Below are 15,922 nucleotides of genomic sequence, written 5' to 3' on the forward strand. Positions count from 1 at the left end.
TTTCTCTCAGTGACATTTTGTAGTTTTTAGTGTATAGATCTTTTATATATTTTTTCATATTCTTAAAATTTTCAGTTTTTATGATTATAAATGATATCATTTTAAAATTTCAATTTCTACTTTTTTTCTAGTATATAGAAATTCAGTTATTCATTCCATGGGCTATTTAAAGGTATGTTCATAGTTTCTAAATATTTGAGGACTTTCTAGATACTTTTCTATTATTGATTCCTATTTTCAATCCACTGTGATCAGAGAACATACTTTGTAAGACTTGACTCCTTGAATTCTTTTAAATTTGTTGAGACTTGTTTTATGGCTCAAATATGCACTATATCGGTAAATGTTCCAAGGGCACTTGAAAAGAATATGTAGTCTATTGTTGGATGTAATGTTTTATAAATGTCAGCCAGGTCAAGCTGATGGGTAGTACTGTTTAAGTCTCCTATATCCTTACTAATTTTCAATATACACATTCTCTTGATTGTTGGGAGAGGAGTACTGAAATCTCTAACTGTAATCATGAATTTATCTATTTCACCTTACAGTTTTGTTTTTGCTTTATATATTTTAAAATTCTATTATTAGGTGCAGGCATGTTTAGAGTTGTTATGTCTTCTTGACTAATTGACCCCTTTATGATGATGAAATTCCATCTTTTCTCCTAGTAATATTTCTGGCTATGACATATACTTTTTCAAATATCAGCTAGTCGCTCTGGCTTTATTTTGGTAAGGGTTACGATGGACCATCTTTTTTCCATCCTCTTACCTTTAACTTATTTGTATCTTCTTATTCAAAGTAGGTTTTTTGGTAGGCAGCATATATTTGGACTGTTGAATATAATTTGACAATCTTTACCTTTTAATTATGATGTTTAGACCATTAATACTTAACTAACATTAATTGATATGGTTGAATTTAAACTACCATCCTGCTATTTGTTTTCTATTTGTCTCATTGTTTTTGTTCCTTTTCTCCTTTTTTCATCTTTCTTTTGAAATAATAGTTTTTAAAAATAATTTCATTTAATCTGCTTTATTGGCTTTTTAGCTATAGCAGTTTGTTATTTAAGTGGTTCCTTTATGGTTCAGAGTATACACATCTTTAGCTTATAACAATTTTCCTTCAAGTTATATTACATTTCACATGTAGTGTTAGAACCTTACCAACAATATCCGTCCATTTCTCTACTTGATTTTGTGCTATTTTTGTTACACATTTTATTTCTATATATGTTACAAACCTCACAATACAGTAACATTTTTGCTTTAAACACTTCTTGCACTCTGCAAGCATACCTCCAACAGGCTCTTCCTTTCTGTTCTTTTGCTAGAAATTTGTCTAAAATAAGAATGGATCCTGAGATCACAGGTTTCATAATCTTTAGTGTATATAGTCTTTGTTGCACCAATTTAACAATTTAGAAGCTTTTTCTTCGTAGCTCTTGGTTGTTGGTTGTGACTTTTTTGGATAAACAACCTTCAACTATAAGTGAATCATTACTGTGTGAGGAAAATAGATAAAAATCTCAAAAGTGATTAAAAAGTTTGAAATAATTCAGTAATGAGAAACATCGAAGCCTAATTTGACTACAACTGTTAGTCAAAATAGACAGCTGGGGGAGAAATTCATAGAAAGGACGGGTGGGGTGGGAAGTGGGGGGCGCTCTTTATTTTAGGACTACAGAGTTGGCCAAAGTTACCTCCTTTTCCCTTTAACGAACTGTTCTAACAATATCTCTCTTCACTTAATAAGGCATTTCCTCTTGTCCAAAAATTTGAGATATATTTTCTTTAACCAGAATTTTGAGATGTAGAAAAACCTTGCAAGCTTCAAATGAAGAAATTTTGACTTGATATAATGAGTATAAATTCTGTAATATCGTAATGTGTTTTACTACATTCAAATACATAGAAATAAGTGGAACAATGGGGAGAGAAATCGGGCTACGTATAGTGAAAATTCGGAAAACTAGTTTCAATGAGCATAGAAGGAACGCTCAGTCCTTGCTTATACACCAATGTAGCTTTTAACTCCCTCCTTCTAGCAACTTCTATGTATAGTAAGTACTCCATGTTAGGAGACACTTAAAAATCTCTTTCTGCTTTCTAATCCAGGGCACAATTTCCATTTCTCAAATACTTCCTCTTCCTAGCACCTATTTTGGTATTTCTTCACGTTCTCTATTAAAATGATTATTCTGTCTAAATTAGAGTTCCAAAACATTCCTGTCTAATTGAGAATTCCATTAAGAGAAGCTTGTGATCATCCATTCCTGCCCACTTCAGGGTTCCCGTCATCTAAGACAAGTTTCTAGGGATGCGTGATGCACTTAGGAACCTGTCCTCTGTTCTCTTTTGTAACCACAGCCACGGGTTGTCTAGGCGGCCAGGTGTCCCGGCACAGGCTGGTGCCGCGGGGCACGAGGGCTGGGCGCCCCACAGTCTCACGTGCTGTAAGCGCTGCGCGGAGGCTCGGGGGTTAGCTGCCTAGGCTGCGGGGAGAGAACGTGTGCACACACAGACGCGGGGCCGCCCGGAGCTAGTAGGAGGCAGGTTCGTAGGAGACGCGGACCCGGAGAGGGTCGTTGCGTTCCGACTGGTGACCAGGTTACATAAGGCAGTGCAACGAGGAGGGCGCCACGCGTGGGCAGGGCCTGGCCGCGCCCGCCGTGCCGGCCCCGCCCCTGCCCAAGTGGGCTGCTACCTCGCTGGGCCAGGCCGCCCACGCGCGCGGGGACAAGCCCCAGACTTGCGCCCGCCCCCACTGTGGTCACCGCGGCTTGGAGCGCGCCGCCCCCAGATGCGTGTGGGTTTCGGCGAAGGCGGCTGAGCATCCTTCCTCCTCATCTCCTTCCCTCCCGGACTACGCGGCGGCAGTCTCGCGGTTATGAGCCCCGAGCCGGTTCCGCCACCGCCGCTCCCATGTCTCGGCTGCGACCATGGGGAGCCTCTGGCCAAGCGAATAGAGAAGGGAGACGAGGCCTTTCGGGCGGGCGAGTACGAGATGGCCGCCGAGCTCCTACGCTCCGTGCTGGCCGGGCTGACGCAGCCCGAACGCGGCCTGTGCCTTCGGCTGGGGGACGCGATGGCCCGCGCCGGCCGGTTCCCTGAGGCCCTGGGCGCGTTCCGCGGCGCTGCGCGGCTCGGGACCCTGCGGCCCGAGGAGCTGGGGGAGCTGGCGGGCGGCCTGGTGCGCGCCCTGGGCCAAAGCGGGGTGAGACTGCTGGCAAGGAAGCCGGGCTGCGTCCCCGGGGCGCCCAGTGGGGAGCCGGCAGCTTGGGCTCCCGCCGAGCCACGTGACCTGCTCCGCTGCCCCGCGCTGCCAGCGGCTGCTCCATGAGCCAGTGACCCTGCCATGCGGGCTCACGGTGTGCAGGCGCTGCGTGGAGCCGGGGCCCGCGCGGCCGCAGGCGTGGCGCGTCAACGTGGTGCTGAGCGGCCTGCTGGAGAAGTGCTTCCCGGACGAGGGTCGTGTGTGCAGGCTGGTCGGCCAGGAACGGAGTCTGCAGCGCCAGCAGCAGCCAGAGGCCGCGCTGCTCAGGTGCCACCAGGCCCTGGATATGGGTAAGTCGCCCTCTCTGGGAGCTGGCCCGCCTTCCCGCACACCTGTCGACCGGTGGGGCTGGGAGTAGAGAGCTTTGTCACGCTCGGGGGTTATTTTGCTTTCTGAAGCTGGTAAGGTGCAGATGCTGCCGAGGTGGCTGGTGTCAGAAGCCAAGGGCACACCACCCCCCTCAGCCTCACTCCCGTGTGTATTTTCTTGGATTTCCGCAGCCTTCCTGAGCAGCCCTGTAAGGCCAAGACGGCCTATCAAGCCATCTCAGCTGCTGAGTGGTAAAACGAAGTGTTTTCACTTGTCCTACAGGAAAATGCAAATAACTACTACCCTAGAGGTGCAAAAGGAGTGCTTTGTAGTGGGGCAGGATGGCTTTGAGGTTTCAGCTAGTGAATCCAGGAAGGGACCACTTCTACTCTGGTTTTACTACTTCATTCTGTCTGGTGCTCTCTCAGGCCATTCCATGTTATAATGGCGCAATGAGCTTATTGTACTAACCTAGTACGTGTGGGATTTTTAATCTTTTTTTTTTTTTTAAACTAAAGTCTGTGACCAACACTAGGCTCTCTCTTTGCTGCTCCCCTCCCCTTCTCCGCTCCTCCCCACTACCTGTTAGGAATATGTAATTTAAAGGAAGACCAAACTTAGGTCACTGTATTTGAGTCTGAATGAGGATGCTCTATTGACAGTTATTTTGGATGCAGAAGTGTGTGTGTGGAGGGTGATAATGTTTTCTGAATTCACCGGTTTTGAAACAGGGTATATATGATTTAAATCACTAGTCAAGAAGACTTGTTTAATCTTTTGTTACCAAAAGAGTCTTGTGTGTTATAGTCGGTATGGATTTTATTTTAGACTTAGGATTAAGGTTTTCTCTTTTAGAAGGCACTCCTATATCAAAATTGGGGAATTCTTTGCTAGACCAGAGCAATTAAATTTATGTAACAAATATCTGGTAGCATTTTTGCAGTACACATCTGTACTTTAACAAGCTGTGTATTTTTGAGTTTTCAACTGTCTTATTATATATGGTGCAAAGTAGCACTGTTCATTAGAAATATTGTATAAGCCACATATGTAATTTTAAATTACCTGGTAGCCATATTTTATTTTTTAAAATTAATTTTAATTTAATTTAATGTAATCCTTTTATTTATTTATTTATTTATTTATTTATTTATTTATTTATTTAAATTTTCCTCCTCCCTCCTCTCCCCTCCCTTCTGGTAACCACTAGTCCATTGTCCATGTCTATGAGTCTCTGTTAGTTTGTCCTGTTCATTTGTTGCTTTTAGGTTTTTATCTCACATATGTGATATCATGTGATTTTCAACCTTTTCTGTTTCATTTATTTTATTTAGTATGATCTGTTTTATTTATTTTATTTAGTATGATTATTTCAAGGTCTATCCATGTTTTTGCAAATGGCAGTATTTAATCTCTTCTTATGGCTGAGTAATATTCCATTGTATATATGTACCACAGCTTCTTTAGCCAATCATCTATCATAGGACATTGTAGCCACATTTTAAAAAGGTGAAAAGCAGGTGAGGAATCTTTTGAATCCTATTTATCCAAAACATTATTTCAACATATCTTCAATGTAAAACGTATCCATATTTTACTTTTTTTTTTTTAAATGAAATCTTTGAAATCCATTGTGGTTTTACATTTACTGCCCACCCCAATTCAGGCACTAAATTTTCATCAGAAGTACTTCCTCTCTATTAAGATTTCACAAAATTTAGAGTTGAAAAAAGTAGACTCACATATTGAAGTTGTTCGCAATTAACTTAAAAGCTTTCCTCTAATTGAATAGAGAATCACAGAGAAAAAGAATAAGCAAAATAGAACCTAAGAGATATGTAGGACACAGACAAAAGATCTCAAATCTATGAAATTTGAATCCTGGAAGAGGGAGAAGGGGCAAGAAACATATTTGAAGAAAAAATGACTGAGAATTTTCCAAATTGGTAGAGAAACTTTAATTCACTGAATCAAGAAGCTCAGTAAGCCCAACAGGATAAACACAAATACTCACCCAATGGACAAAACATATCTAAGTTATAGTTAGGTTACTGAAAATCAAAGATAGAGAGACATTTAAAAGCAGTCATAAAAGACAGGACATTTTCCTTCAAAGGAGCCATAATAAGACTGACAGCAGACTTTACAACAAAATAATTAAAACTGGAAGATAATGGAATAATATCTTTAAGATGCTGAAACGGTAGGGGGGGATAGCCTACCTGGAATTCTTTGCTTGGCTGAAAATATCTTTCAGAAATGAAGACAAAAACCAATATGCTTTATTCCAAAGAAATACATAAGTAAAGCTTAAGGCTTTTTATCGCCACTAGAATCGCACGACACAAAGTAGTAAGAGGAATTCTTCAGGTTACAGAAAATGAACCAGATGGAGGCAGGGAACTAAAGGAAAGCGTGAAGACCACCTGGAAGCGTAATTATAGGAATATTCATAAGAGAATATTGATTATTTCAAGTAACAACAATATTTTGTATTTGTAACATATGTAAAAGCAAATTGTGTAACAATAGCACAAAGCTAGGATGAGTGAATAAAGTTAAATTGTTATGTGGCCTGTGCATTGTTTTGGGTGTGGTAAATATACTGATTTAAAGTATACTGATAAATCAAGTTTGCATATTGTCTCGGGTAGCCACTGAAAGGATTATAAAATATAAAATCAAAGAGCTATGGTGGAATAATAAATATTGATTAATGCAAAAGAAAGTAAAAAGAATAAAGCAGCAGGGAATAAGTGGGACAACTGAAAAATAGAAAAGTGAGCTCAGTTTGCATTAAATATAAATCATCTAAATATTCCAGTTAAAAGGCAAGTGTTAACAAACTAGATTAAACAAAATACGACTGCCTGAGATACACACGAGGTTAATGTTAGATATAAGGATATAAAAAGTTTAAAGTTAATAGGATGGCAAAAGATACTATATAAAGACTGACCAGAAGAAATCTGATATGGCAGAAGTACTATGGGACAAGGTAAGTCTTTAAAGCAAGGATTGTCATGAGAGATGGAGATGTTTATGATAAATAGGTCAGTTCAACAGAAAATATGTAATAATCTTAAATTTGTATGCCAAAATCAGGTATACACACATATATAGAGAACTAAAGATGACAAAACTAATAGAGATAATTGGAGATTTTGAAGAAAACTCTTAGTGAGCTGATAAGGATAGAACATAGACTGGAACAATATACTTCACTTTGATTTAATTAATATATGGCAGCACATACAACTACTGCAGAATATACCTTCTATTCATGTTCACATGATGATAAGCAGTGGGCTGGATTTGGTCTGCGGTTGTATTTGCCAACCCCTGGGTTAGGCCATAAAACAAGTTGAAACAAACATTAAAAGACTGAAATCAGACAATATATGTTTTTTGAACACTGCGGACTTAAACTAAAATTCAGTAGCAAATAACTAAAATATCTTCAGATTCTGGGAAAATATGGCAGAGTGAGAGATGTCCTCAGATCTCTCCCCTTGAAACAACAATAAGAACATCTAAAACTGAACAAAAAACACCCAAAATGCACATCTGAGCCTAGGATCTGCGCATAAGAGCTACCATAGGTGAGAAACTTGGGTGTCGGGCAGTGAACTGAGACAAATAAGGAAGCTGCCTCTCGCATCCACCAGAGCTCCTTGCAGGAGGATGGTGCAGCGACTTCCCTGATCAGCCCTGCCTAGAAGTGCTGGGACTTTTCTATGCAGCTGGCAGCAGGGCTCAGTCGTCAGGGCAGAAAGCAGAGAAGTGGGATGGGACAGCAGAGAACATTTGATTTCTACCAGCCTCAGTTGCAAAACCGAGGCTGAGCTGCAGCCCCCAACCCCGAACCCAGAGGGCCCCTCCCCCCATACCCTCTGAGACCAATCACCGCAGAACCCCAGGGGAATCTGAGCAAATACTACCAAAACTCTTGCTAATACTGACAAAGACTGAAACTGAGAGTAGTGAGTGTGATTAAAATCTACAAGATAATAAAAGACATTAGGCTTTATATAAAGCAAGGATCCAAGAGGAATCTAACCAAAAGAAACTAAAAGAAAAGTGCCTTCTTTGCAGCAGGCTAAAGGGAGACCTTTATATAATAAATCTTCCTGGAAAAACAACAGAATACACTTTTATTAATGCCCACACGGAGAAATAGTCCATTAAACACCATAAACAACCAAGGTGACAAGGCATCTCAGAAAGAAAGAGAAAAATCTCCAGAAAATGAGCTTAAGACATCGAAATATGCAACTTAAGTAACAGAATTTAGGATGATACTTCTGAAAGAACTCAGTGACTTCTGAAACGAGTCATATCAACAATTTCAGAAATTGCAAAAAAAGCTAGATGAGCAGAGCAAGGAGATTGAAACCCTCAAAAAGAACCAAATAGGACTTCTAGAGATAAAAAAAACACACTGTAAGAGTTGAAAAATGAAATAGCAAGCTTGGTTCGACCAAATGGAGGAAAGGATCAGTGATATCAAAGACAGAAATCTTGAAATAAATCTGAAGAGAGAAACCAAAGAATGAAAAATAATGAAAGAGAAATACAAGAACTAGCTGATACCCTCAGGAAAGGAAACATAAGAATAATGGGCATTAATGAAGTAGAGGAAAAGGAGCAGGGACTAGAAAGCATTTTCAGACAAATAGTGAATGAAAATCTCCCAAATCTAAGGAATAAGCTGGAACTTGGAATTCAAGAAGTCAACAGAACACCCAATTATCTCAACTCAATAAGGCCTTCACCAAGACACATTGTATTAAAGTTATCAAAAATCAGTGACAAAGATAGAATTCTCAGGGCAGCCAGGGAGAAGAAAACAGTAACGTATAAAGGAAAACCCATTAGATTATTCTCGGACTTCTCACTCAGATCTTACAAGTCAAAAAGGAATGGAATCAAATTTTAAACTATTAAGTGAAAGGAACTACCAGCCTAGAATAATGTATCCAGCTAAGCTCTCCTTTAGATATGAAAGAGAAATTAAGACCTTTTCAGACATACAAAAATTTGAGAGAATTCTCCACTATGAGGCCTGTACTACAGTAAATTCTGAAAGGGGTCATCTCACCTAAAACAAAATAACAACAACAACAAAAATACATAATTAGGAGTAAAGTGACTGTCAAGCAAATAGAAGCAGAGGAATGCAACCCTTACTAAGAACAGGGCATTATAAGCTTAATTAATAAGAGAATTGCTATAGCAAGATAGTAGTGAACATTCAGCATACGTAGAAACAAATTGAGATAACAATGACTAAAAACGGGAGGATTCAAAGATCCAAATTTGCAAAGAGGAATAGAGATAAGGCACGTGCAGAAGAAAAGGGACGACTGTATATATACAACTGTCCTTTTCATATTCGTAATGGTAACTACACGCCATAGAGTCAGAAAACAAGAATCAGAAGCAAAACCCACAAAAACCAACCAAAATAAAGAAAACAGAAACACAAGGACAAGGAAACAATGGAAACACAGAGCTACCAGAAAGCAAAAGATAAAATGGCTATAGAAGACCTCATATTTCAATAATCACCCTAAATGTAAATGGACTGAACTCACCAATAAAAAGACACAGAGTTGCAGAATGGATCAAAAAACAAAACCCAACCATATGCTGCCTCCAGGATTCACATCTCAGCTCCAAAGACAATTAAGACGCACAGCGAAAGAGTGGAAAATGATATTTCAAGCAAATGGTATTCAGAGAAAAGCAAGAGCAGCGGTACTAATGTCAGATGAAATAGACTTCAAAATAAAAAAAGTAAAGATACTGAAGGACACTTCATAATGATAAAGGGAATCATGCACCAAGAAGACATAACACTTATTAATGTCTATGCTCCCAATTAGGGAGCCCTGAAATATTTAAAGCAATCGCTAACAACTAAAGGGAGAAACAGTCCAAAACACTATCATAGTAGGGGACTTAAATACCATACTGTTGGATGTGGACAGATCATCTAAACAGAAAATCAATAAGGAAATAACATTCTTAAATGACACATTAGACCAACTAGACATAATTGACATTTACAGAGCCTTCTATCCCAAAACAGCTGCTTATACATTCTTCTCTAGTGCACATGGAACATTCTCAAGAATCGACCACATACTGGGACACAGAAATAGCCTCAACAAATATAAGAGGGTTGAAACATACCAACGATATTCTCTGATCGTAATGCTTTGAAACTAGAGATCAACTGCAAAAAAAATCAGGAAGAACCACAAATACATGGAGATTAAACAACCTACTACTGAAGAATAACTGGGTTAGAAAAGAAATAAAAAGAGATCAAGAGATACATAGAAAAGAATAATAATAGTACAACATATCAAAACTTTTGGGACATGGCAAAAGTGGTCATAAGAGGAAAGTTCATATCATTACAGGCCTATCTTCAAAAACAAGAACAAGCTCAAATAAACAACCTAATGCTTCATCTTACAAAACTAGAAAAAGAAGAACAAATGAGGCCTAAAGTCAGCAGAAGGAAAGAAATAATCAAAATTAGAGCAGAATAAATGAAATTGAAAAACAAAACAAAAAAAAAAAAGAAAAAATAAATACAACAAAGAGCTGGTTCTTTGAGAAGGTTAATAAAATTAGCAAACCCCTGGTTGGACTCACTAAAGAAAAAAGGGAAAGGACACAAATAAACAAAATCCCTGCCAATGAGATGAAAGAGAGGATGAAAGAGAGGAAATTATGACTGACATTGCAGAAATACAAAGGATCATGCAAGAATACTATGAAAAATATATAACACCAAATTTAATAACCTAGAAGAAATGGACCAGTACTTAGAAAACTACAGTCTTCCTAGACTGAATCAAGAAGATCTGGAAAATCTAAATAGACCAATCAACAGTATGGAAATTGAAACAATCATCAAAACCCTACCAAAAAGTAAAAGTCCAGGACCAGATGGCTTCACCAGTGAATTCTACCAAACATTCAAAGAAGATTTAATACCCATTCTCCTCAAAATCTTCCAAATAATCGAAGAGGAGGCAATACTTCCCAACTTATTTTGTGAGGCCAATATTACCTTGATACCAAAACTTGGTAAAGATAATACAAAAAAAGAAAACTACAGACCAATATCTCTCATGAACACAGATGCAAAAATCCTAAATAAGATACTAGTGAACTGAATACGGCAACATATTAAAAAGATTATACATCATGATCAAGTGGGTTTCATCCCAGGGGCACAGGGATGGTTCAACATATGCAAATCGATTAATGTGATACACCACATAAAACAAATTAAAATATAAGAATCATATGATCATATCAATAGATGCAGAAAAAGCCTTTAACAAGATACAGTATCCTTTTATGATCAAAACACTTAACAAAATTGGTATAGAAGGAAAGTACCTTAACATAATAAAGGCCATATATGACAAACCCTCAGCCAACATTATACTTAATGGTGAAAAACTGAAAACCTTTCCTCTAAGATCAGGAACAAGGCAAGGCTGTCCACTATCGCCACTGCTATTCAATATAATATTGGAGGTCCTAGCAAGTGCAGTCAGGAAAGAGAAAGATATAAAAGGCATCCAAATAGGAAACGAAGAAGTCAAACTGTCACTTTATGCAGATAACATGATTCTCTCTATAGAAAACCCTAAAGACTCCACAAGAACACTACTAGAAACAAAAAGCAAACACAGTAAAGTTTCTGGATATAAAATCAACATTCAAAAATCCATAGCGTTCCTATACTGTAATAATGAAGCATCAGAAAAAGAAGTGGAAAAAATAATTCCTTTTGCAATTGCAACAAAAAGAATAAAATACCTAGGAATAAATTTAATGAAACATGTAAAGGACCTATATAATGAAAACTACAAGACCCTATTAAAAGAAATCAAAGAAGATACAAAGAAATGGAAATATATTTTGTATTCTTGGATTGAAAGAATGAACATAGTTAAAAGGACCTTATTACCTAAAGCATTATACAGGTTTAATGCAATCTCCATCAAAATCTCATTGGCATTTTTTAAAGAAATAGAGCAAAAAATCATCAGATTTGTATGGAAGCACAAAAGGCCCTGAATTGCCAAATCCATCCTGAGAAAAAAGAATGAGGCTGGAGACATCACTCTGCCCGACTTCAAATTATACTACAAAGCGACAGTAATCAAAACAGCATGGTATTGGCAGCAAAACAGACACACTGACCTGTAGAACAGAATTGAGAGTCCAGAAGTAAATCCATATTTATACGGACAAATAATTTTTGACAAAAAAGACAAAAACATACAATGGAGAAAGGAAGGCCTCTTCAATAAATGGTGCTGGGAAAACTGGAAGGCCACCTGCAAAAGAATGAAATTGTCTATCACCACACACCAAAATTAACTCAAAGTGGATTAAGGACCTGAATATAAGACCTGAAACAATAAAATGCATAGAAAAAAACATAGGAACGAAACTCAGGGATCTTGGACTTAAAGAAGATTTTATGAATTTGACCTCAAAGGCAAGGGAAGTAAAAGCAAAAATAAATGAATGGGACTTTATCAAAGTAAAAAGCTTCTGCTCAGCAAAACAAATCATCAACAAGGTAAAGAGACAACCATCTGAATGGAAAAATATATTTGCAAGCAACACCTCCGATAAGGGCCTAATATCCAAAATATACAAAGAACTCATACGACTCAATAACAACAAAAAAACAAACAACCCAATCAAAAAATGGCAGAAGAAGGACCTCAAGATAATCATGCTAAGCGAAATAAGCCAGACCGAAAAAGTAGAAAATCACATGATATCACCTAGATGTGGGATATAAACCTAAAAGCAACAAATGAGCAGGACAATCAAAAAGAGACTCATGGACATGGACTATAGACTAGTGGTTACCAGAGGACTATAGACTAGTGGTTACTGGTAGGATTGGGGAGGAGGGGTGAGGTAGATGGGGTCAAATATAGGGAGATAAGGAGAGGGCGAAGTGGGTAAAGGGGATCGAATATATGGTTGCTGAAGGAAACTGGACTTTGGTAATCACACAATAGAATATATAGATGTCAAGTTATAATGTACACCTGAAAATTAAATAATTGTATTAACCAATGTTATCCCAATAAACTTAATAAAAAAAGAATATCTTCAAATATTTGGAAATTAAGCAATAAATTTTTATGTATCTTATAGATCAAATCAGAAATCACAAAGAAAATTAGAAAATATTTTAGCTGAATGATAATGAAAATGCAAATATCAAAAACTATGGGATGCCATTGCAACTGTGCTTAGAAATTTATTGCTTTAAATGTCTATACTACAGAAGAAAGTTAGAAAATTGGTGATCTCCAGACTTCTATTTCAAGATGCTAGAAGAAGAAAAGAGAATAGAATACAAAAGAAGTAGAAAGAAAGATAAAATGGTAAGAGGAAAAGTCAATGAGAAGAAAGGAAAAATCTAGTCCAGTATTTCTTATGAGCATAGATAGAAAAATCCTGAACAAAATATTAACAAATTAATTCAGTGAATCACAGAGTAACGTCATGATCAAGGGGAATATTATTTTGTTTAACCCTTGTAAATCAACCAATGTAATTCACCATGTCTACAGAATATGGGAGGAAAATCTTATGACTCTAGTTTCTCAGAAAACTAGGAATAAAAGGAAACTTAATAAAGAGTATCTACAAAAATCTATCACAACCATCATAAGTAATGACAAAATGGGGAATGTTTCCCACTGAAAGTAAATGTGACGAGGATATTCACTGTCATCACTGCCATTTGGTGGTGTACTGAAGATCCTACGTAGCACAATAAGGAGAAAATAAAAAGGTATCAAGATTGGGAAAATAAAATAAAACTAGTATTTATATGACATGGAGTACACAGAAAATTGAGAATATTGAACTATTAGAAGTTGTAAGTGAATTAGCAAGATTGTCGATATAAGGTCAATAGAGAAAGATCATTGATAACTGTACACTTAGTAAAGGAGAAATAGAAAAGGTTTCAAAACAATCCATTTATGTAACAAAAAAAGTTCCTTAGAATGAATGCTGAAATATCTGAAAGATGTTCAAGACCCTCTACACCAAAAATAAAAAACATTTCTAGGAGAAATTAGACAAATTAAGTGGAAAGATATATTATGGATTGCAGAATTCCGTGTTGATAAGATGTCAGTTCTCTGAAGACTGAACTATAGGTTCAGTGCAAACTCAAGTTAAAATCTCAGCCAGTAGTTTTAGTGGAAATTGATAAATGGCCAAGGTGATACTGAAGAAAAATAACAAACCTGGAAAATTTACACTATAAGATACCAAGACTTACTATAATCCTGCTGTAATTAGGGCAGATTTGTGTTGGCCCAAGGATATACACCCCAAAACTGACTGTCACATGTACAGTGACTTGGTTTTCTACAAAGATGCCAATAGAATTCAATGGGGAAAAAAGTCTTTTAAAGTCTCCGAGTCATTCGCTTATCTGTATGGAAGAAAATGAACTTGGACACCTATCTCATATCATATGTTGAAATTATAATCAGATATCTAAAAAAAGTCATAGGAGAATATTTGGGGTAAACATAACCATGAAGAAAAAATAAATATATTGGATTTAATTAAAATTAAGAACTTCTGTTTCTCAGAGACCCCCAAAAGTGAGATACATATTACAAACACAAACATATGTGTTTGTAATATGTGTCTCACTGAGAGTACAAATCTAGAATATTGAAAGAATGTCTACAGTTCAAAAACAAAAGTCTGTCTAAATGATAGGCAAAGACTTGAACAGATGCTTTATAAAACTAGATCTCAGAATGGGTCATAAACATGAAAGGGTGACCAAAATGGTGATCAAATGCAAACAAACTAAAATAAGATATTACTACATATCCTCCAGAATGGTTAAAAGGAAAAAGATTGACAATACCTAGTTTTGGCAAGTATTTGAAGCAAATGGAACTTTTATATTGCTGGTGGAAGTATAAATTGGTACAAGTTAAGAAATACGTTTGGGAGTATCTACTAAAGTGAAACATGTATAACCTCTGGCACAGTATTTCCCCTTCTGATTATATACCAAGTAAAAATGAATGTTATGTCCACCAACAGACATATACAGGCAGTCCTTAAATAACATCATTTCACTCAAAGTTGTTTTGTTATAATGATGAGATGCCATAGGAGCTCAACTCTTGTTTGTATCAATTAGCCTATGGTAAAATTGGTTTTGTTATATGTCATTTCACCACAGCTCCGAGAATCTGTTAGCATTAAGTGAGGACTTACGGTGCAAGAAAGTTCATAACTTTATTTATATATGCCAAAAGCATTTGGGAAACAGCCCACCAGTAGAATGAATAAATAAGTCATACACTATAATATTACAAAGCAGTTTTTTTTTTTAATTCTACTCACATATTCAGCAATATGGCTAAATCTCACAGAATGATATTGCGTCCAAGACAAAAGAGTACATTCCGTTTATATAATTCCATGTATAAGAAGTTCAAAAATAGGCTAAAGTAACCTGTAGTGATAGAGGCCAGAATGGTAGTTACCTCAGGGGAGGTGCACTAACTGAGAACGTGCACAAAGGAGTTGCCTTGGGTCCTGGAAATGACCTGGGTGGTAATTACACAGGTGTATGTGTGTAAAAGTTGAGGTCATATACACTTAAGACTTGTGGACTTGTAAGTCCAGCATCAATTGGAACAAATAACCTCTGAGGAGTATTGCCATTTATTCTTTCTAATCACAGGGAACACTACCCAGTTGTTATTGCTTTATGTGTCAATTCACTCAGCCCTTTTAAAATAACACTTACACAGTTCTTCAGTTCTCACCTCTGCCCACTCATTTGGCAGATTTTACAGCAGTGACCCTGGCTTCCGGCATGACAATGGCTCTGAATTGGAACTGGAGGAGAACATTTGATCAACCTTGAGCACAAACACGGAATGGACTCTTACCCTCCTGAAGTGTTTAAAAGATTAAATTATGAAGTGCCGCCTTCATAAATGGATTGCCAAATGGTGGAAATCAGCAAAGAAAACAGTTTGATTCATTTGGGTTCTGCATAGGAAGTGAATTTTATTGCTTTCGGACTTCAGTGAAAGCAGGCTTTAAAATGTGAGGAGCTGAGGCTTCATTCAAAAAGGATTAAAAATAAATGTAAATGTGTTTTAACTTAGGAAACTTTGTCAAGATCAATTAAGCTAACAAAGTATAAACAATGGAATAATGAAGAAGATATTAGTGAAGCAAGAAAAAGGAGTGCGTTAAGAAGTCAGAAACT

General features: G+C 37.3%; 1 protein-coding gene across 1 annotated transcript in view; it reads left to right on the forward strand.

Moving 5' to 3' along the window:
• Positions 1 to 2,666: 2,666 nt before the first annotated feature.
• The window catches only part of LONRF2 (LON peptidase N-terminal domain and ring finger 2), a 49,242-nt gene continuing 35,986 nt past the window's right edge, over positions 2,667 to 15,922 (forward strand). Inside the window, 2 exon segments of the mRNA XM_039867113.1 lie at positions 2,667 to 3,318; positions 3,320 to 3,569. Of these exon segments, the coding sequence (XP_039723047.1) occupies positions 2,893 to 3,318; positions 3,320 to 3,569 (676 nt within the window). The 5' untranslated portion in view covers positions 2,667 to 2,892.

The sequence above is a fragment of the Pteropus medius genome, unplaced genomic scaffold (genome assembly GCF_902729225.1).
Source record: "Pteropus medius unplaced genomic scaffold, Ma_sr-lr_union100, whole genome shotgun sequence".
Lineage (NCBI taxonomy): Eukaryota > Metazoa > Chordata > Mammalia > Chiroptera > Pteropodidae > Pteropus > Pteropus medius.